The 22,053-nt window shown below is 41.2% G+C and overlaps 1 protein-coding gene and 1 long non-coding RNA gene across 2 annotated transcripts in view; one reads left to right on the top strand and one right to left on the bottom strand.

The window, feature by feature from the left end:
• Positions 1-21,269, top strand: part of LOC119497827 (choline transporter-like protein 5-A) — a 40,625-nt gene extending 19,356 nt beyond the window's left edge. Inside the window, exons 4-22 of the mRNA XM_037786234.1 lie at positions 6,702-6,786; positions 8,012-8,096; positions 9,027-9,155; positions 10,176-10,236; positions 10,378-10,501; positions 11,690-11,773; positions 13,776-13,888; positions 13,992-14,123; positions 14,501-14,600; positions 14,697-14,789; positions 14,972-15,059; positions 15,821-16,089; positions 16,240-16,334; positions 16,425-16,528; positions 16,612-16,685; positions 18,237-18,307; positions 18,476-18,564; positions 19,086-19,170; positions 20,159-21,269. Of these exons, the coding sequence (XP_037642162.1) occupies positions 6,702-6,786; positions 8,012-8,096; positions 9,027-9,155; positions 10,176-10,236; positions 10,378-10,501; positions 11,690-11,773; positions 13,776-13,888; positions 13,992-14,123; positions 14,501-14,600; positions 14,697-14,789; positions 14,972-15,059; positions 15,821-16,089; positions 16,240-16,334; positions 16,425-16,528; positions 16,612-16,685; positions 18,237-18,307; positions 18,476-18,564; positions 19,086-19,170; positions 20,159-20,256 (1,979 nt within the window). The 3' untranslated portion in view covers positions 20,257-21,269. The remainder of the gene's footprint in view (positions 1-6,701; positions 6,787-8,011; positions 8,097-9,026; positions 9,156-10,175; positions 10,237-10,377; positions 10,502-11,689; positions 11,774-13,775; positions 13,889-13,991; positions 14,124-14,500; positions 14,601-14,696; positions 14,790-14,971; positions 15,060-15,820; positions 16,090-16,239; positions 16,335-16,424; positions 16,529-16,611; positions 16,686-18,236; positions 18,308-18,475; positions 18,565-19,085; positions 19,171-20,158) is intronic.
• On the bottom strand, positions 67-15,846 carry LOC119497828. The gene is made up of 3 exons (XR_005208998.1): positions 15,835-15,846; positions 1,791-1,798; positions 67-575 (listed from the first exon to the last, which is right to left on the bottom strand). It is a non-coding gene; the product is annotated as an uncharacterized LOC119497828 (long non-coding RNA).
• Positions 21,270-22,053: the final 784 nt, after the last annotated feature.

The raw sequence follows: 22,053 nt of genomic DNA, 5'->3' as shown, positions 1-22,053 counted from the left end.
ATCTTTGTTGTTTCCTCTTGATCTCTCAATGTCTGAGCCACACACACCATGATACTGTGTGTGTGTGTGTGTGTGTGTGTTTGCGTGCACCGAAAGTGCAACTCCTTATTTAGTCTTGTAGGAAAGAAAGTAGTGCTGTGCTGACCACTATACAGGTGGGAAGTTCTCACAGGAATTAACTTTCACACACACCACAAATCCTGCATGGTAGCTGGACACACATGTACACCAAGAATCACTTGGTTTAACATATCAGCTGTCAAGGATTCATTGGTTCAAGCAGAAGCATCAGCTCCACATCCATGAAACTCCAACTCAATAAGGTTTTATTGTTTGTGGGTCCCGTAATTGAAGTGAATGCTTATAACTCAGGGAATTCTAATCTCCCATGTAAGTATAATATTATAATAAGTATAATATTGTTATTATTTTAATTGTAGAGAAAACTAAATTTGTTAGTGACTGTTGAAAACCGGGAAGATTTTAGTGTTTTACAGATATTTGTCGGGACTCGGGACACCCAGCTTGAAACCAGGACAGTCCCGGACAAACCGGGACGTCTGGTCACCGTATGCCTGTCAGAAAGTCATATAACTACATATAGTTGGATGAACCTGTATAACTAATATGTAATATGTTTCTATCAACAATGTGTGAAAAAGTAGTGATGACGGAGAATTATCACTGAGCAAGAGCTTTTTTTAATGAAAAATCCCTGTGGATGTGTAAATAGACAACTGTTTGCTAACACGTTCCCCACATCAACTTAATAAGGGGGTGAATTTGTCAGATGTTGTGTGCTGCTGCCCTCAGCTGGTCAAAAATCAACTGATGCAGCTTTAAATGTTGAGACCTGAAAGCAAGATTGTTGCTCATTATTCATGTCTCTCATAAAACTATCCAAACTAATTATGACTGAGCTTTCTGATGCAACTTGCATTGGCTTGTGCTCTATCTCCCCTTTAAATCATATTTTTCGCATAATTGTCCATAGTTAATTGTGATTAATCACAAATTATTCACACATTTTTTATCTGTTCAAAATGTACCTTAAAGGGAGATCTGTCAAGTATTTAATACTCTTATCAACATGGGAGTGGACAAATCTGCTGCTTTATGCAAATGTATGTATATATGTATTATTGTAAATCAATTAACAACACAAAACAATGACAAATATTGACCAGAAACCCTCACAGGTACTGCATTTAGCATAAAAAAATATGTTCAAATCACAACCTGGCAAACTGCAGCCCAACAGGCAACAACAGCTGTCAGTGTGTCAGTGTGCTGACTTGACTGCGACTTGCCCCAAACTGCATGTGATTATCATAAAGTGGGCATGTCTGTAAAGGGGAGACTCGTGGGTACCCATAGAACCCATTTACATTCACATATCTGGAGGTCAGAGGTCAAGGGACCCCTTTGAATATAGCCATGACAGTTCTTCCAAAATTGCTTTTGCCAAAATTTTGCGTTTGTTTTTAATTGGAGCGTTATTTAACCTCCTTCCCTACAAGCGAGACATGGTTGGTACCAGTGGATTCATTAGGTTTAAAACTGAGCTTATGCGTTAAAGAAATTAGTGGCAACAAATTTGCTAAAACTAATTTTCGTCAACGCATCATTATTGCGTTAACTTTGACAGCCCTAGTTCTTGGGTATCAGAACAGAGAAAATATACAAATTCAACATTCATTAAAAACAGCAAATATCCTAATACAACCACTGGCCATGCTTCTTCTGTCTTTCTCTCTTTCTCTCTCTTTCTATCTTTCAACCGTTCACACTAGTTTCCCTGATTTATTTCCTCTCCTTCTGTGCCGCGATCACATTGATTGTGTAAGTGAGGAGAGGGAAAAAGAGAGAGAGATTGGGAAAAGAGAGGAGAGAAAGAAAGAAAGAGATGAAGGAAGGGAGAGACAGCCAACTGCTGGGAGGCTTATCTGAGAGATAGAGAGAGGTGTGAGAAAGCGAGGCAGTGGAGAAGACAATAAGAGAGCAACAGAAATCTCTTTGTTGCCAAAGCTGATTGATTTGTTCAGCGGCTCCTGGAGTCACAGCAGGAAGTCGAGGAGGGAAGCTGAATTAAAGCATTTGATGTTCTGGAGTTTACAACTCCATGTGAAACCATCAGTGGAGCCCAATCTCCATGCACAGCACAGACTTTGCAGACTTTGCTTAATGCTGACACACTAAAACTCTGATGCTGTTCAGCCACTTCAAGAGCTACAGCGGCACATTATCCAAGGTTTTGATATTGAAAATACGGTGGTCTTGAAAGCTCAACGTACTGAATTGCTTCACTTAGATGCTGATCAAATCACCATTTCCACAAGTCAAAGCCTTCATCTCCACATGGAAAAAATTTAGTATTTTTAACCAGGCCTTTGGTATAGACAGAAATTGTTGCCTTGTATCTATTTTTTTCATAAATCAATGCCATTTGTCACCCTTTACGTCTGGGCTGAAGGTAAACAGTGACAAGGTAATTTCCTCTGACTTCGTCTGAGGCAGTGTTTTCCCGCCGTTTCATAATGAGACGAAAATATGTATACGCTTTTCAACCGGTGGGGTTCGCACAGTCTGCCGGGGGATTCAACTCTGTGGGACGGCTGCTGGGTGGAGGGAGGATCCCCTCGCTGGGAACATTTCCTCCGTGGCGGCGCACCTCAACCCGCTTTGGCCGTGAACTTTACAGCATCCCTCGCCCCGAGACCTCAGTTCAAACTATGCAGTGTACCTGTTCATCACATTTAGCTCTGATGCTAACATCGTGGTTATACTGTACAGTAGAGGGAAGTGTTTGCTGAGGAGACTAGCGTAGCTAGCTAGCTAACGTAATGCGATGCACTTAATGCCTCAGATGAGGCTGTGCTAATCAATGACGGACAAAACACCTATCTCCTAACTCCATTTGAGCTTGATTTTAGTAAAATATTAATAATACTAGAATGGCATTCGGAGAGCGCAGACCTCCGCCAAGGTGCGTGACTTTAAAAACAGATCACAGATCACAGCTCGCAGCTGACGGTACCGTGAGGTGGTCGGCTTATTATTAACACGGTGTGTTTCCGTGTAACGTATCGCCGGATGCCTCTCTCATTCAGCAGCCTTGTTATGTCTGTATAACGTGACACTACGTTGTCTCTCATCCCGTCATCTACCATTTTTTTCTTTCTCACCGCGGACAGCCAGCAGCTTCCGCACACACATCCACACACGTATCTCTCTGCTCTCAGAAGAAGGTGGGGTCATGCGTCATCAACGCGTCATCAGTTACACTGCGCATGTGTTATACCCTGTGGTCTTAATGCTCAGGCTGATCGGGATCCTTCAAAATATTTCTGAATCCGGATCATGACAAGGATCGCCACCAAAATCTGATGGATTCTTCATTGTGCCACACCCCACCCTCCCAAAAATGTCATTCAAATCCATCGTGGACTTTTGGAGTAATCCTGCTAACAAATAGACAGACAAACCAATGCCGGTGAAAACATAACCACAATCCTTGGGCCAAGGAGGTAATAATGAGGCATGCATGTATTTGACCTAGGGCTGTCAATTGATGAAAATATTTAATCGTGATTAATCACATGATTGTCCATAGGTAATTGCGATTAATCACAAATGAATAAACAGCTGTCAGTGTGTCAGTGTGCTGACTTGACTATGACTTGCCCCCAAACTGCATGTGATTATCATAAAGTGGGCATGTCTGTAAAGGGGAGACTCGTGGGTACCCATAGAACCCATTTACATTCACATATCTGGAGGTCAGAGGTCAAGGGACCCCTTTAAAAATGGCCATGACAGCTTTTCCTCGCCAAAATTAAAGTGCAAGTCTGGAGCGTTATTTAACCTCCTTCTGAGCCCGCTACGACCTCCGAATGATCGATGTTGCAAGTTGTGTTAATGCATTAAAGAAATTAGTGGCGTTAATACTAATTTGTGTTAACGCGTTATTATCACATTAACTTTGACAGCCCTGATCTGACTATACATAAAAACACAACACCAACTTTGACGACGTAGTTTTCAATTATTTTAAAAACACTTGATTTGTGTGTTAAATTTGGTGTCTGTCATCATCACTGACCTGAAGGCAGATTTAGTGGAAGAGGCTCCTGAAGCTTGAGCTGCAGTCTAACAAAAGCAGGCAGAGTGGAGGAGGATGACATCATCTGTGTCCCAACAGCCACTCCTTAAATCCCATTTACTAGTATGATATCACCCAACGGTTAGAGCACTGGGGGCTTCGTTTCACATCCTTCTTTTCTTCCTTCCTTCCGTCCTTTCTTTCTTTCTTTCTTTCTTTCTTTGTTTCTTTGTTTCTTTCTTTCTTTCTTTCTTTTTTTAATTTTAGATGTGAAAAAATCCCAAACTGTTCAATACTTCTGTATAGTTTTTCTTCCTCTCAATATGGAAAGTATCTGAAACAGCTGATTTAAACTGTCACGGACAGAACTAATGGCTTATGTTTTCATTAGGGCTGTCAAAGTTAAACGCGATAATAACGCATTAACGCATATTTGTTTTAACGACACTAATTTCTTTAATGCATTAATGCAATTTGCGATTTTTAGTAGCCATGTTTAAATGGCTACTAGAGCCAGAATCGCCTGGTGATTCTTATCTGCTAATGCAATCCATTTATGCTACTTCTGAAGCTACTACTCCTATTCCTGCTTCTATAGATGGTGCTGTTACTATACCACAACTGTACCTCTACCGTGTGTGTGTGTGTGTTGCCCCATATCTTAGTATGAGCTCATTCCTAAATCACACATCCAGGGATGAGTGTGTGTGTGTGTGTGTGTTACTGGGGGCTACTGTGGTGACATCACCCTATAAAAGAGGACATTAACTCACTAATCCTGCTTTACACACAGACATGCATGCACTCACCACACCAACTGTCACACACACTTCCACCTGTGTGCTGTAAGTGACTGTATGGGTGAATAAATAAAGACATAAATACACATGCTCACAGGTGCACACACACACACACACACACACACACACACTTCCACAAAGAATCACTCCACTCCAGCTCTGCTACTACCAAACACTGATGACATCATTTCTGATGACATCACCCTCTCTCTCTCTCTCATGCAAACTTGTACTTAGCCCCCATCTCTTTTTTTCCTCATCCCTTTTTCCTTTCATCAGCACCACACACACACACAGTATGAACACCGTCTTTCTCTTCACTCCTTCCATTGTCGTTAATTACATCAACCATTTTACTGCACTGGTAATGTATGATTGTCACAATGATGAGAAGGTTTACTAGTCAGGAAAGGCAGGTGATTAAAAAGCCACTAATTCCTTTGTGTAGAGAGGATAGACAATTTCTCCAATCTTCCATAGTAGCATAGAAAAAGCACAAAACCTGCTCATCAACCAATATTCATCTGTCCATTTTTTAGAATACATCTTCCTTTCCAGAAATATGAAAAAAAAAGGATTTGAAACAGTTTGTGTGAAGCATATAGGAGCAATGACTACCAGTATCAGCAGGAAATAGAAAGGTATCTAATAGGGCTGTACAATTCATCGAGTATTACTCACGGTCACGATTTTGGCTTCCCACAGTTAAATGATAAATCATAATAATCGGCTGCGATATTGACGTGTAAGGTGCGCGCTCCGCTCATAGAAAACTCCGCTGCATAAATCGAGTGCTTCCTAAACTAACAGCTAGAGATTAACCTCTGGTATATCCGAGTTTTTGACGGTCATACACACACGCGTGCAGCCGCCACATGATGTTTTTTTATGTCAGCACACAGCGGCACAGTCAGTAACGTCACACACACACACACACACACACAACATGTCGTCGGTGTGGAAGTTCTTCAGAAGACATAAAGCTGCAATTTGTCACAACTGAAAGTCCAAAATAAACCGTGGAGGAACAACCGAAAAACGTTTGGAACAACTAACTTAATCGGACACTTATTATAATAATTAATTCCCCATGATGCTGCTCAGAGCTATGACAGTGACCGGCTCGTCTGCCAACAACACGGACCTAACAGCTACCGTTAACAGAGGTTCCATTCAGTTACATTATGATGCGTTCAATCTCTACTCAGTGAAAACGAGTATTGGGCGAAGGTAAATTATAAGGCTATCATGATGCGTTCAAATGCAGTCTTGTAAAACGTAGTTTTTGGTGAGAAACTTGAATAAATCCAGTTGTTTTAAGGAGATGTTTTCACAGCAATATAAAATAGATAACAGAGAGAGAAATATGACCTGTTGAACATCTCTACTAGTCTTTTGAGCGATTTTATGTAAGGCTTAGGGACAACACACAATGCATGTGGTAATGTACTGTAGTAAGGAGGTACATACTAGCATATTTAAAGATAATGGTAATATTAATGTAGACAACCCAAGTGCAGGAACACAAATCCCATGACATAAATCACAGTAATGAGGTGCATTTTTCTAATTTTATGCCACAGCAATGTTTTGGAACTGAGGGGTGATGGATGGTTGCAAACATGCAAAATTCATCATTTATTCACACACACACACACACACACACACACACACACACACACACACACACACACACACACACACACACACACACACACAAACTCCTTATAGGATGTAGTCTATCTACATCCTGTTTCTCTAAATGATCTGTCCGTCTGTGTGTCTGTCTGTGTGTCCAGCCTGGTTACATGGGGACCCCAGGAAGGTGCTCCATCCAACAGACAGCTATGGTCAGTTCTGTGGTCAGAAGGGGACTTCCAATGCGTAAGTCACTGATATTACACCCAACAGTTTCCAATATTTCCCACATGTTCATATGTAGTAACTCTAATGATCTTAGTTCTGTGTTTATAGTTATGTTGTATACTGTACTTGCCCGAAAACATTGGAACATGACCATGTTATTGGCTTATTATATTTTATTAATGTGTTGACAGAATTGTATTGGTTTTGGATTATTGTTTGAACCTAATTATTCTGTGTAAAGTTGTAAAATGATTTGCCCCTCGGCGTCTGATACCGACGCACAGACGATTTATAGTTTTAATACTCTTGAATTTTGGTTGAATTATCCCTGATACCATTTGATTATGTGTGTGACTGGTCCCGAAATAAACTGATGCAACCATAGTGATGAATGAAAGCAGGCTGATAGGGATGTATTTGTCAGTTTCTGAGGATTAAGTAAGATGTGTGACTGAGAGACATAAACATACAGGATGTTTCTCTTGTCTGTGCTACCATCTACTGGTGAGTCCTTGTTGCTACATGCTGAAGTGTTCTGTAAATATTCACATCATACAAACAATAAGTGACCCACTGCCATTAAAAGACAATTTTTTAAAACCTGGATTTGTCTTGATCCTATAGATCTGACACTTTGGGCACCCCCTCACCCATGGATGTCAACAATACTATACTATCACTGGATTACTTTGATAATAAAGAAAAATTCTCAGTCAAGTTCTGGAGTTTTAAGGAACCCCTTTTTATGATTTCTAAGCAAATCTATGCGTGTTTATTTGCCTCTAATGGACATCAGAGGAAATGATATTCTCAGGAGTTGTAAGGCACATTATGTCTGTGTGTTGTGACTCTGAGAAGGAGTACAATTCATTGGGCATTAAGAGTTTTAAAGTATATCTATCTCCATGAGCTGCTGACTGTGTTGGTGAGCAGCCAGTATAATTTAACTAATCACTATAAACTGTAGAATCTGTAGGCCAACGGCACAATATTTTGGTACCGGAAGCATTCTGGTTTCTGTTTGTAGTCCGAGTAGTATTGAGGAGTCACGTTCGAGCAGGCTTTGGTTGAATGCAGGTAAACAGTGTGGAGGGTAAAAGAGGCACAAAGCATTGGCTGAAATGCAATCTTGGAACCCACTAAGCAGATACTGCAGACTAGAGAAATGTGAAATGGCTTGTGGGACGTCACAGATTGATGATATACTGTATGTGTTTGATTTAACATTAACACTTTTTTGCAGGAAGAAACCCATCCTTTTCTATTTCAACATCTTGAAATGTGCCAACCCGGCTATACTCATCAACCTACAGTGCCCCACAACTCAGGTACTTTATTAACTTCACATCTGCTACTACTGATGATGATCATGTCAGTTTAGAGCAAAACACATATTGAATGTCAAACCGACATGTTCTCACTCCCAACTCGTCAGATGTTACAGCTTGGTCAGTGCCCCTGCAATTCAAACTATAGCCCTCTTGCGTCAGTTTTGGATGCGTCAGGGACGGTGTGTCAGTTTCCACCTGTTACATGCATAGTGTCTTTTCAAAATAAACTTCCATGTGCATAGGAAATGTACAGTTTCTGCTTGTTACATGCATACAGTGTCTTTTCAAAATAAACTTCTGCGTTCACAGGAAACGTATAGTTTCCGCTTGTTACATGCATACAGTGTTTTTAAAAAAAACACTTATAGTGTTCACAGGAAACATACAGTTTCTGCTTGTTACATGCATACAGTGTCTTTTCAAAATAAACTTCAAGCATAGTTTTACTTCGTTTTTAGATTTGCTTGGTTAGGTTTAGGGAAAAGTCATGGCTTGGGTTAACATAAGTATGTTTGTTACGTAAAATAACTGCATTTGTTACATAACTTACGCATGTGACGTTAGTTAAGTTTGCCAGTTTGTAAGGTAATAAGTCAATGTTGACTTGGTTTCACATGGAACATGAACAGTTGCTGACTGACGTGGTTGGGTTTACATTGGAGTTAGTTGAGTGCCTCAGTGCATCGGTACCAGACAACCAGGGGCACTGACCAGGCGTCGGTATTTGATGAGTTGGGAGGGAGAGCGGGTTGGTCACACCGCACGCTACCAAAAAGTGGCACATATTTTCTAGTGCTCATTAACTTAGACCAGATTGCAGTTGTCAATAAAAAAATACCGTTGGCATTGAAAAAGGTGTGATCCATATGTCTATAACAGCAGTAAATCAAATCACAAAAGTACTGTCTGTGTCAATTTTTCTTCCAGATGTGTGTGTCAAAGTGCCCGGACAAGTTTGCCACCTACACTGAGATGCAGCTGCAACACAAACTCAGCAAGAGTTACTGGGAATATTACAGACAGTTCTGTAAGCCTGGCTTCAATAACCCTGACAAGGTACCAACACTGATACATCATACACATTTATATTTTAGAGCAGATATTACTGAGAGTCTTTTATGTGGTTTGATGAGCTGTGGTTAGATGAAAACAGTAATGTACAGCATGGAGTACATGAATTCAATATTTTGATAATCAAAGTTGATCCTGTTCAAAACTTAAATGTACAGACTCTCAAGGTATAGCCAGTGGGCTACCTCTGACTCTGAAAAGTGAAGTCAATGCTGAAGTGCCTTAAACTTGCATTCTTTCTAATAGCCAGCAGGGGGCAACTCCTCTGGTTGCAAAAAGAAGTCTGATTGTATAGAAGTCTATGAGAAAATTAGCCTACTTCTCACTTGATTTATTACCTCAGTAAACATTGTAAACATGAGTTTATTGTTTCAATCACTAGTTTCAAGCATTCTTCAATACAGCATGATGTTCATTTAGTAAATTATGGTCCCATTTAGAGTCAGATAGACCGTAAAGCAGGGGATGCTTAAGGGCGTGGCTACCTTGTGATTGTGGTCTGGAAGTTGTCCGTGTTTTCGTCTTCCAACTTTAACCCTTTCACAGTGTGTTTTCAGTTTCTGAAAGTTAATTGTAACATTTTGGTCGCCAAAAAAATGTCTTCTTGGACGTTCGATTGTAGCTCCAACCTCTCGTGTCACCTCTGGTTGCAAAAAACACAAGATGGCGACGATCAAAATGCCGAACTTGAGGCTCTAAAACGGCAGTCCACAAACCAATGGGTGACGTCACGGTGACTGCGTCCGCTTCTTATATACAGTCCATGCCAAGGATTAGAGAGTGTCCAGTATTTGTGACCTCACAAATACATCTTGATGTAATCCTGCTGGAAACCTGAATCCACCCTTTTTCAAAGTTCAAACCAACAAAAACGACCTCATTTTGGTTCTCCTGGTTTTTGTTTGTATTCCTTGTGTTTGTGTGGGCAAAATATCTTCACAAAGAACCAGAACACTCATACATACTATTATTCTAATCCTCCTGTCTCTCCTCTGTTTCTTCCAGCCAGTAACTCAGGTTCTACGAGATGAGGACTGTCCCTCCATGATTGTACCCAGTAGACCATGTAAGGATGAGACGCCTCTCTCCCCAACAATCTAAAAAAAAATTAAAAATTAAACTAATGTCAGGTCACTCACCTTGATATTTGGAACTATAATGCACTCATATTGAATATTATAAGAATGTGTCTGTGTGTGTCTGTCAGTTCTCCAGAGATGTCTACCAGACTTCATCACTCTGAACGGGACTGTGACTGTAGCCAACAGAACCAGCTTTAAAGACGCTCTGGAAATGGCACGCAGTGTTACTGAACTCCAACATGCTGCCAAGTACTGTAACCTCTATTACATATTGTTTACGTGTCTTTTGCTGTGTCGATTTGTCAAAGATTAATCGACAGCACTAACAATACTAACTGCGCTTTATCCAACCAACACTTTTTACCCCAAACACATGAGAACCTGCAGGGTGACTTACTTTCACTTTCTTGTCACAATTTGACTCGTTGGCATAATTATATTTCTACAAGCTCATATTTTATCTTGTGCAAATCTTGCAAAAAATATTCCACAAGTCCACACTAAACGACAGGTTGAAACTAGTTAGTTTGATACTAAAGCTGCGTCGATATTTGGTTGCACCATGGAGACGTAAGACTCATCTTAGTTACTCAGGCGTAAAGTCCGCACTAACCAAAATGTCGCAGAAAAGGATGTTTTCACTCACTGTGCTCAATAAGTGTGTGCAAAAACAAGTCTCTCATGCCCAACTGTCTTTGTCAAGTTATTTAAGTAAGTAAGAAAGTAAGTAAGTTTGGAGTGTTATTTAACCTCCTTTTTGACAAGCTAGTATGACATGGTTGGTACCAATGGATTCCTCAAGTTTTCTAGTTTCATATGATAGTATCTTCACTCCAGATGAATTAAAAATCACAAGTTGCTATAATGCATTAAATAAATTAGTGGCGTTAAAACATATTTACAGCCTACACTGGCAAACTGTTATAAATTAGTAGTTTTTAGAAAGTTATCTAACCTGATGTATTTGTTTGCCAACACTATAACGTAAGAATCTGATGTCAAGTTCAGTCAAGTTAGCAGCTTTTACACAAAAAGGGTCTATCACAGACTTTGCGGAGGACCTACTAAGGGCTAGGTGTAAGACTTTAGTTGTAACTAATGCCTACACTGGAACTATTTCAGCTGGTGCAACCCCTAAATATGTTAGTAGCTTGTAAACTCAGAGTTCAGTTTGAAAAGATACGTTTGAAGTTACACATAGCTGGTGCAACCCAGTGCAGATATGTTGCTGAAAAATAGCTCATCGAGACCTGGAATGCAACGTGTATAGTAGTAGTGTTAGCATCCAGCTGATATACATGGATCCTAAACACATGGCATTATGGCTGTATCTATGTAATGTCTTTGTCTCTGATGTAACATTGATGGGACCAGTCTTCTGTCTCTGTTCAGGACCCTTTTTCATTTCTAGTCAAATTCCTCCCTCTCTCAATGCAGGGGCATAACAGGACTAGTGGACACTAAGGAGCTGGGCATGAAGATAGTAGAGGATTATGCCAAGTCATGGACCTGGATACTCATGTAACTATATACACACACACACACACACACACACACACACACACACACACACACACACACACACACAACAACATCCCCACAACAAACCTGTCTCAAAGATATTTACTCACCATTTAGCCAGCACTGTTCCTCAGAGCTGTTCTGCCTATGTCCACTTTCTTTCCAAAGTTTCTAATCAGTAGTTTCTAAGTTCTCTCCGTCACTTTCTCTCTGAATAACATCCACAGTCAATTTACTTGATTCATTATTATCTGATGGTCCATTAATGTTTAAAGTTTATTCCATTAAACAGATCTGTCACAGTGCCTCACAAGTCTGTCACAAGTTAAAAGGCAACTTTGTTTTTTTTCAACCTGGACCCTATTTTACCATGTTTTTGTATCTAAGTAGGCCTATATAATTGGGACAATTCCTGATCGTCTTTATAACCTCGCAACAACGTAGTCGGGGGTATATAGCGCTCCGTGTGTCCGTCCGTCTGTTAGCATGTGACACTTTCGTTTCCGGAGCAGAACTCGGAAACTATTTCACTTAGGAAATTCAGATTTAGTATGATAGCTGACAGGGTGGTCTAGTTGTGCCTTTTGGGGGTCAGAAGACAGGGTGCCCAAACTTTTGGGTATTTTTCCAAAAGGGCAAAACCTTTGGCCCTGCTTTAGGAGGGGTCAAGCAGTGAGCGGGGGTATGTGAACCACGCTCATTTTTGGCTTGTTTTACGTCCATTAAAGTGCTTGTTTTTGCCACTGACAGGCTTGAAGTGTCTGACATTATTATGGAAAGGACCCAACAGAGAAATAAAACCTTTTCCTTACCTTTTGTTTAATCCAGTCTGTTTGTAATAATAACATAGTCTTATATTTTAGATAGATATTACTGAGTCTGTTCACTGACTATGACTCTTCTCTGCTTTATGTTACTATCACACTACATTTTAACATTTATGTTGTGGCCACAATAGCTGTTGAGTGCATGATATTATGTTGTGTTCAGACCAAGAGTGAAGCGCCTCGCTTTACGAGTTGGACCGCCGGGATCATTTGTGTTTATTTGCGCTAGAAGCGCCGGAGAGGAGAAGGAGCTTGTCTCCATAGATACCAGCAACTTTTATTTCCTCCATCAACCATGGAAGAAATAACCACTGTTGCTGCTTTGTACATGTTGTGGAAGTCCCAGATATGTTGGAAAACCAAACGCCACACATCGCCACTGGGGTATGAAACCTAAATAAACCGATTGTGCTGTGATTTAATTGCAATAAACGGATCAAAAAGAAGCCGAAATAACTACATAATTGTAAAAAATCTGAATTCATGCTTTGTCAGGTCTGTCTGCAAGATGACAAGAAGACAACTTTTAAAATGCTTGTTTTCTGAATGGAGTTTAGATTGATCAGTGCCAGGCTATGCAGCTGCTCCATCAACACACAACTTAACATCTTCTTGGCATAAATACGGCAGCGACGTTGTTGTTTCTACCATAGACAGTCTGTGGTTTCTACACAGAGTTTGGTCCGTTCTCTGTACAGATATGATGTACTATCGTAGCTCTGGGTGACCACAGACAGATACAAGATTTATTTCTTCCATTTCTGATTGAACAACGTCAGGACGTCAGTGACGACAGGAGGACAATCTTAACGCTGAGAGGCTTTCGCGACAGCGTCACGTGAATTTCTCGCTTGAGTTGAAATATTTTGCAAATTTGCGTCTATTTGCCTCTTTGCATTTATTGCCGCACAAAAAGTTTGCTTTGCTCTTGGTGTGAAAGCGCCATTATGGTTCTTTCCCCTGTACTCTTAAATACTGTGACAAACCTGAAAATATTTAGTTTTAGAAAACTGATGAAGCATGTGGAGGCTGTCGAAAGTCTCCAAATCTGAACCAATGTGACAAGATGAGGATGATTTTCAAGAGTCAGGTTGAAGTTGCGCTGACATACAGAAGCTTCTATATGTTAACATTATGTGGTGAACTCTCCCTTGTATCTGTGCATGTGTTGACAGAGGTCTGCTGATATCCCTGGGTGTTAGTCTGATCTTCATCCTGCTGCTGAGGTTCACAGCTGGCTTGCTGTTGTGGACTACCATCATCACAGTCATCCTGCTGCTGGCATACGGTGTGTACTTTGGGCAAGAACAACTCTTGTAGTAGTGAAAACGTTTCTGTAACCTCTTCAGATTCCTCACTGAAGGTGTCCGTCTGTCTGTATGTGTGTGCAGGTATGTGGTACTGCTCCATGGAGTTGTCCCAGCTGAGACACAGACCAGGCTCAGATGTTGCCATAGTAGAAGTGGGCCTGCAGACTGACCTGCAGGTCTACCTACAGCTCACACAGACATGGATCATACTATGTAAGTCTGTTTGCTTTATGAGATTTCACCGGAAGTCATTAGAATAAAAACATTATACAGCTTATACAGCTTACACACAGTTTATCGTCTAAGTATTGTATATAGTATTTACTGTAAGTCTAATGCAGTTAGGGCCAAAGTGCAAATGTACTACGGAGTATTAGGGCCACATTGAGGGAAAAACATTTGGAGATTTCCAGTATAAAGTCATAATATTACGAGAATAAAGTCATAGATTTATTTTGAGGGGAATCACAAATCATTTTGAGTTTTCTAAACAGTTATCTTGGGGGGAATTAGAGCAAAAGCAAAAATGTAACAAACATTGGCCCTGAAAATATAAAAAGCATTAACTGTGTGTTGTGTGTGTTTGTCAGTGGTGTCTCTGGGAGTGACGGAAGCTTCCATCTTGTTGATGTTGATCTTCTTACGGAGGAGAGTGCGAGTGGCTATCGCCATGCTCAGAGAGGCCAGCAAGTATGAACTCTAAAGACAGTAAAGGGACATGATTTAAAATAAATATATGGTATGATAGTTGTGTTCCTGGTTTTATTGTCTCTCTGTTGTTTGCAGAGCCATCGGTCACATCATGTCCACGCTGTTCTTTCCAGTCATCACCTTCCTCTTGTTGACTGTTTGCATCTCCTACTGGGCGGTCACTGCTGTGTATCCTTCACAGTACAACAACAGGAAGAATGTTGTTCGCTTCCGGTAGTTCAGAGCTGCGAGATTAATTTGAAGAAGTAGTGCACGTGTGAAAAATATGTATTTTATGAATCTCTCCAGTACCCAGAGGATATCATTAGCTCTCTAACCAGTTGTGTCTTTAACCAGCACTGTGAACACAGTTACCTAGCATCCTCAGGTGAAGCCGTCTACAAAGTGATGTCTCCTGATGCGAGCTGTCCCGATGCCAACAGTACTTGCAACCCTGAGGTACGATATGTTTTCTTCAATGTCATTGCTTTATCTGTCTGTTTTTGAACTTCTTACAGTAACACAGTAGTATAACTGTAGTACGGTTGAGTCCGACCTTCCGATTGGTGGGCGACACGCTCTGCCTCTGAGCCACGACACCGCACCGCTACGTGCTGCAAAACTGCAGTTCACTGTGTTAACGCTTCATGTTGACTGTTTAACTTCCTCTAAACAGAAACCGTCAGTCCTGCTGTGTGTTTAGTTCGGTTCGCTGTTAGCTCGGTTAGCCAAACACACCGCAGGACTCTGCTGCCCACCGGCTGATAACAGCCAACTACCTACCGACAGGAGAAGACGTTCTACATTGTAGTCAGCACTCAGTTCAGTTTGTCATTTGCTAGCCGCTAGTTATACGTACATACATGCAATTGTCTTACTTAGGCGTGCAAAAAAAGAGAGGAACAATTCGTAATCCGTAGTAAACAAGAGTCCAAACTGAAGCAGTTGTTGATCACTTGCGGCCTCTACCGGCCGGTTAAGAGGAGTGACGAGTCAGCAGTCGATGACGGTATAAAACTTCAATAAAATATGTTTTCAAAAAGTGTGAATCACCACAACCATGAGAGGTCCTTGAGCCATAAATGAGCACAACAAATATTAGGCTGATGTGTCCAGTAGTATGAGAGATTAGCCATGGACAGACAGACACACAACTGAATACATAATCTCCTGGCTGAGATATTAACTCTCCTCTGTTGTCCCCCTCACTTCTCTGTCAGACCTTCAACAGAACCAACATCTCCAAATCAGCGTTGTGTCTGGGTTCTCAGTGTCTGTTTGCCTTCTACGGCGGGGAGACATCCTACCACCGCTACCTCTTCCTGCTGCAGCTGTCCAACCTACTGGTCTTCCTCTGGCTGGTCAACTTCAGCCTGGCCCTGGAGCAGTGCACCCTGGCTGGGACGTTCGCTAGCTACTACTGGGCCAGGAGGAAGCCTCAGGATATCCCACCATGTCCACTCTTTTCATCATTCAGCAGGGCTATCAGGTCAGGACGCACTCGGAAGACCGAGTCTGGGATTTGTCAAATTCTATGCAAACATGAAAAATTGGTCCTCTTTTTATCTGAAGTTAGTAAAACAAAACAGACAGCGTTGTGTGTAACGATGTATTGAGCTCTTCCTCCGTCTATCTTCAGGTATCACACAGGGTCTTTGGCATTCGGATCTCTAATTCTTTCAGTTGCCCAACTGGTCCGGATCATCCTGGAATACCTGGAGCAGAAACTAAAAGGTTACCCAGTTTCTCCTTACTTCCTCGCTACTACTACAATTGCAGACCACCATCACTATACTGATCTTGTACATATGTGTGTCCATGTAGGTGTTGACAACAGCCTGTCCAGGTTCATAATGCACTGTCTGAAATGCTGTTTCTGGTGTTTGGAGAAATTCATACGCTACATGAACCGTAATGCTTATATCATGGTGAGTTGATTAAAGTTGTGCTTTTTAGCACCAGAGTGTCTATCCACTGCTCACTGTGCTGTGTTTTGACACTTGTCCACCAGGTGGCGATCTACGGTAAGAGCTTCTGTACCTCAGCCAGAGAAGCCTTCTTCCTGCTGATGAGGAATGTGGTCAGGTGAGGAATAGCAACGCTTTTTAGATTCATTTAGTGCTCCACTAATTCTCTCTGTGGGCCTTTTAAAAGCCTTTTTTTCTTGTGTGGGTACATTTTTTGTGATGTTATTATAGTCTTTATAAGAAAGTCTGTTTATGACAATCAAACCCTGTGAACACTCTCTCTGGTTGTGACAGTGATACCCCTCTCACACCGAGGGCTCAACCAGGGTTGAACCAGCAACAACACTGATATGTGAGCGACAACATAGTGTAACATAAAACAAGCATAACAAGGCTGCTGAATGAGAGAGGCATCCGTAGTAACGTTACATACAAACACACCGTGTAAATCGACCACCTCACGGTACCGCCAACTGTTTTTAAAGCGTTTCGGATCACAGGTGGACAACTTTAAGTACAGGTGTGAACACACTAAAGCAGCAAATAAGGACGCATTCAGATCAGATCTTTCAGACATTCAGAGGTGGTCTGGGCCACATATGGCCACATTCATCTAGCAGTGTGTACGTGAATGTGTCCTGGGCCACATTGAAGGACCGCCTACTCAACTGACGTCCCGCTGCTTTGCGCGAAGCTTATGATATAAAAAATGTTAATAAGATGTACCCGAATTCACGAATGTGTAGGATATTACTACTGACATTCATGTAATATTACGTCACGACGTCTGCCGTATTAGCCGTGTGTTTACTGCGTGTTTATTTGCATATAGAGCGGGGAAGTGAGATCGGATCACAAGTGGTCACTCAAGACGCATGTGGAGACGCATTCTAAAGCCAGGTGTGAACAGACGTTCTTAAAGCTGTCCACTTGTGATTTGATCACTGAGGACGCATGTTAATACCAGGTCTGAACAGGGCCTTGCATTATCCAACAGTTGCCACATGCCCAGCTGAACAACTTTAGTAGCCCTACTATATGAGGCAAATCTTTGCTGGGATGGTGGAGTGAGTTAAATATATAAAATATGCATTTCAGTCTTCAGAAGTGTCTCATCCTTTTGTAAATGTAGCCTATATTATCATATTAGATAGCATAATGTGGTCTAATATATGATAAATGGTTACTGTAGATAGACAGAAGAAAAAAGGTTCATGAGAGTTGACTGATAGATAATGTAAATGTTGTCTGTATGTTTTTGCATCCATTACAGCTCCACGTAACACAGTATGACATAGTTTAACATTTTACAAAGATAAAATGCTGACATTTTACATTTTTGCACACACTGATGATGTCACTATCGTCCCCTCTCTCTATAATCCTCCAGGGGTGTTAACCCCCACTGCCCATTTTCCAGCACCTGAGCTAATTGGTATGCATTGATCCCGGGTTGTGACCCAGGTCGTATCTGAACTGTCCTGACCAGGGATTAACCCGGGTTGACTTGGCTTGGTTTGAAATGACAAAAGAAGGGTCAAACATGGGTCATATTGCTATTTTTTTGTCTGAACCTGGTCATTGGTCTGAAAGAGGTACAGTATGAGCAGCACATCGGTACTCTGTTTTGAAGCCATGTGTGAGATGAGTGGTGACTCTGTCTCTACAGGGTTGCAGTTCTGGACAGAGTGACAGACTTTCTGTTGTTTCTGGGCAAAGTGCTGATAGCAGGAGGAGTTGGTGAGTGACAACGCATGGCTCAAGGCCTACACTGCCATGTTAATGTTTCACATTGCAATTTACTCCTGTTTGGATATAATTATACGTTATAGAAAAATATAATGCAGAGTATAGAGATCAGAGAAGACAGCAAGATAGTGTGTCACTGCGTGTGTGTGTGTGTTTCAGGTGTGGTTGCGTTCTTCTTCTTCACGAGGAAGATCCCTGTCATCCAGGAGGAAGTGCCCAATCTCAACTACTACTGGGTCCCCCTGCTGGTCAGACACACACGCACACGCACACGCACACGCACACGCACACGCACACGCACACGCACACACACACACACACGAACATGTCTGATTAAAGAAAATCTTTTGGCCTTAATGTTCAGTTTGCCCAAACATAATTCAACCACATAGTCCATCCATTGTTCGGTTGCTGCAGCTACAGCATCTGATCGCACAAACCTGGATCTAAAGATTGAATTGGAAACAACATACCAGGTACAATTTGTGACAGGGAGACCCCCTCAATCTGGCCAATAATAATATAATCTATTAAATTATATACTAACAAACGATGAACTGGACATGGAAATACAAAACAAGACATGTATAAAATGTATACCTGTGCATTGACAATCCATTTCCTGTTTTTAGAAGCATGTTGACCCAACACTAAAAAGAATTCAAAATGATTATTTCTTAGGCCAGATCATGTTTTTCTTTTCATCTGTAATGAAATCTGCTTTCATAGTCCCGCTGTAGTTTTCTGACCTCTGTGTTGTTCACATCAGACGGTGGTGATAGGTGCCTACCTGATTGCTCATGGTTTCTTCAGCGTCTATGCCATGTGTGTTGACACGCTCTTTCTCTGCTTCTGTAAGTAAACACTATCATTACCATTCTTTAGTAGCCTGCTGGTGTTTAGCAAGACATAAATAAAATAGTTCCAAGTAGATTGATTTTAGAATGGGATGCACTGAAAACAAACTGGTTTAGCAGGCTCCAATGGCACCAAGTTTATAAAACCAGTAGTTCATTAATATGTTATAGAAATAATTTGTTTATGTTAAAATACTTCAGATTTCAAAAAGGTATCTGGCAGCATCTTCAGATATGCAGTGATGTCCATAGTTACACTGTGCACAAGCAACCATATATCATGAATGTATAATTTATAATTATAATATAATTAATATAATTTAAGCTTTTGAATTGAGTTGATGCAGTCTACCAAATATCAGCCCTTCTTCTCAAAGCCATAGCTTCAGATCAGAACACACAGCCGTCATACACATCCTGCTAGAATCAGCGCCAGTGGTATCACCATCTAGAATAAAAGTAATCCACTGATTGTTATCTGCACAGCCATGATTACAAGAACATTACTTATAGGGTTAGGGTTAGTAACCAAGTACACGTGAACCGTACTGAAGACCACCTTTTCAAGTGGAACTGGGCATGGTTCGTCGATCCATACCGAGTATGGTACGCAGTGTTCAAAGTTATCAAATGAACTGGACGTTGGTGTCAAGGGTACTCAGATCCAGGCCCGGGTCCATGAAGTGAAAGTCTCCTCTGTCTCAGCAAGTCTCAAATTCTAGAAAAGAATTCTAATGGCTGCACTGGTTTGAGTGAATCCTGTGGCCACATGATGTTCATCTCTTTTGCATGTGGCTAATTAACAACACTAACTAACCTCTTTCTGTCTTTTTGTCTCTACTTCCCATCCATACATATTCCACCTCCGTCATACCCACTCATCCGCCCATTCATCATAATCCATCTACCCATCATCCATCCGTACCTGCTTTTTCTCCCATGATCCCATTGGTTGATCCATCCATCCATTTATCGGTCCAACCAGGTGATGACTTGGAGAGGCATGATGGTAGTTCAGAAAAACCTTTCCTCATGTCCCCAGAGCTGCACAGAATTCTGGGAAAATCCAGTCAGTCGCGTTGATATCCAATCCTCCTACCCACCGCATCAGCAGCCAGTCTGGTCAGCGGTCCTGCACAGGTATCGCCTGATCCACCAAATCCGAGAGGTGTCAAAGTCCCCGCTGAACAAATGTGAGACTTCAGAAGGACAATGGTATTTTGGGTCTGATCCTCTGTGGAGACCCTCAATGACACCAATAGTAAAATCAGAATCGGAAGACTTTTCTTCAAAAATAGATGAAAGTTACCTTAAAATGAGGCAGCTGCCAGCACCCGGACCAAGTACTGCCCTCTGCAGTGGCACCCTGCTGCACCACTGCAGTAACTTACTGCCTGTGGTTTTTTAACGCTGTGCCATTGATGTCTCAAGTAATATTTAAGCCCTCAAATGAGTAAGTGAGAAGAACACTGATTCAGGGGCAAATTCACAAAAGGATTGCGGGACTTTTGTGGCTACTAAATCTACACAAATAAGACAAAAGCAATTGATTCTCAAAGCACCCCAAAGGGTGAAATGCACCCGTAACTGAGCTGCCAAGCAAACAATGTCCTGGTGCTCCTTTGCTATTTGCATGTATTTAAATTAGGTAATATGCAGACATTGAGTGCAAATATGGGCCTTTTCTATAAAAATTTGCCTCATTGCCAAAACAGTCCAAACATCAGCGCTAATAGCCACACAGTTACAGCGTCTTCAGAGAGTTTGTGGTAACACAAGCACATTTATAAGAGGTATCCTTTCAAACGCATTTATGTCTCAAAAAGCGCTTAAAACGAGAGAATGTAATTAAAGGTGCTATTTATAATATTGATAACATTCAGCCGCGAGATGTCACATTTTCCCTCACCCTGTTCCGTTGCATTTACTTCACAAGTTGTTGCCAGGCACTTACTGTCATCTCAGCCATTTCTCAATTTTTCCCCACACTGACAACACAGAGATACCACATGATACCAACGTCATTATACTATTGGCTCACAAGCCTTGTTAGATGTGGGAACCAAATGTCAGATTTGTAAACATCAGATATATAAACAAAATATGAATTTTGGACCCACCAAAAAGTAATTCACAATCATAATATTTTTTTTCAGGAAAAGCCATACTTCTATTTGGCACCTTTCTAAAGGCTCTGTAGATGTGATATTTAAAAAATCTATATATTTGTCAACATAAAAATGTTATCAATAAGACCTTGAACATTTCCTCATTAATGATACATTATTTCATCTACCCGCATATGTGTGCTCTGCAGAGACGTGAATACGACCCGAGTGCTTTATATACGACCCGGACGCACTGACCTCAAGCGCACTTTGCCACATGGGTAATTGCAATCAGACGCAAAAAAGGGCAAATGAAACTCAGCTATAAAACTTGATGGCTTCGTTTGTATTTGCTCTGTAATATCGTAAGCGCTATATCTTTTACCGAACCTTGAGACGGGACAGATAGCGATTGCAAGTGATGCACAATTCATGGTGCTGTCAGTGGCCGCAATCTTTGTGAATTCGCCCCTCAGTGTATGTGTTTGAAAAAGCCTCCTTTCAACTTTTAATTGTACCTTTTAGTGTTGTATGTTTTGGATGAATCTTCACAAAACAGTTTTGCAAAAATTTGTGTGAAAATCAGTTTAGATGGAAGTGAGCGTGGCATGCATTAATATGTTCATCCGAGACCAAAATCTAGGACACAAAACATCCTCACAGCCAACCATACTGAAGACCAATGTACTGTCATCTCCAACCTTACAATACACACAAAATACACAGTTGATCTATGATCAACAGAAGCACATGGCTACTTATTATGTAGAAT

Source organism: Sebastes umbrosus, chromosome 12 (assembly GCF_015220745.1).
Source record: "Sebastes umbrosus isolate fSebUmb1 chromosome 12, fSebUmb1.pri, whole genome shotgun sequence".
In the NCBI taxonomy this organism is placed as follows: Eukaryota; Metazoa; Chordata; class Actinopteri; order Perciformes; family Sebastidae; genus Sebastes; species Sebastes umbrosus.
This window is presented reverse-complemented; position numbering and strand designations above follow the sequence as displayed.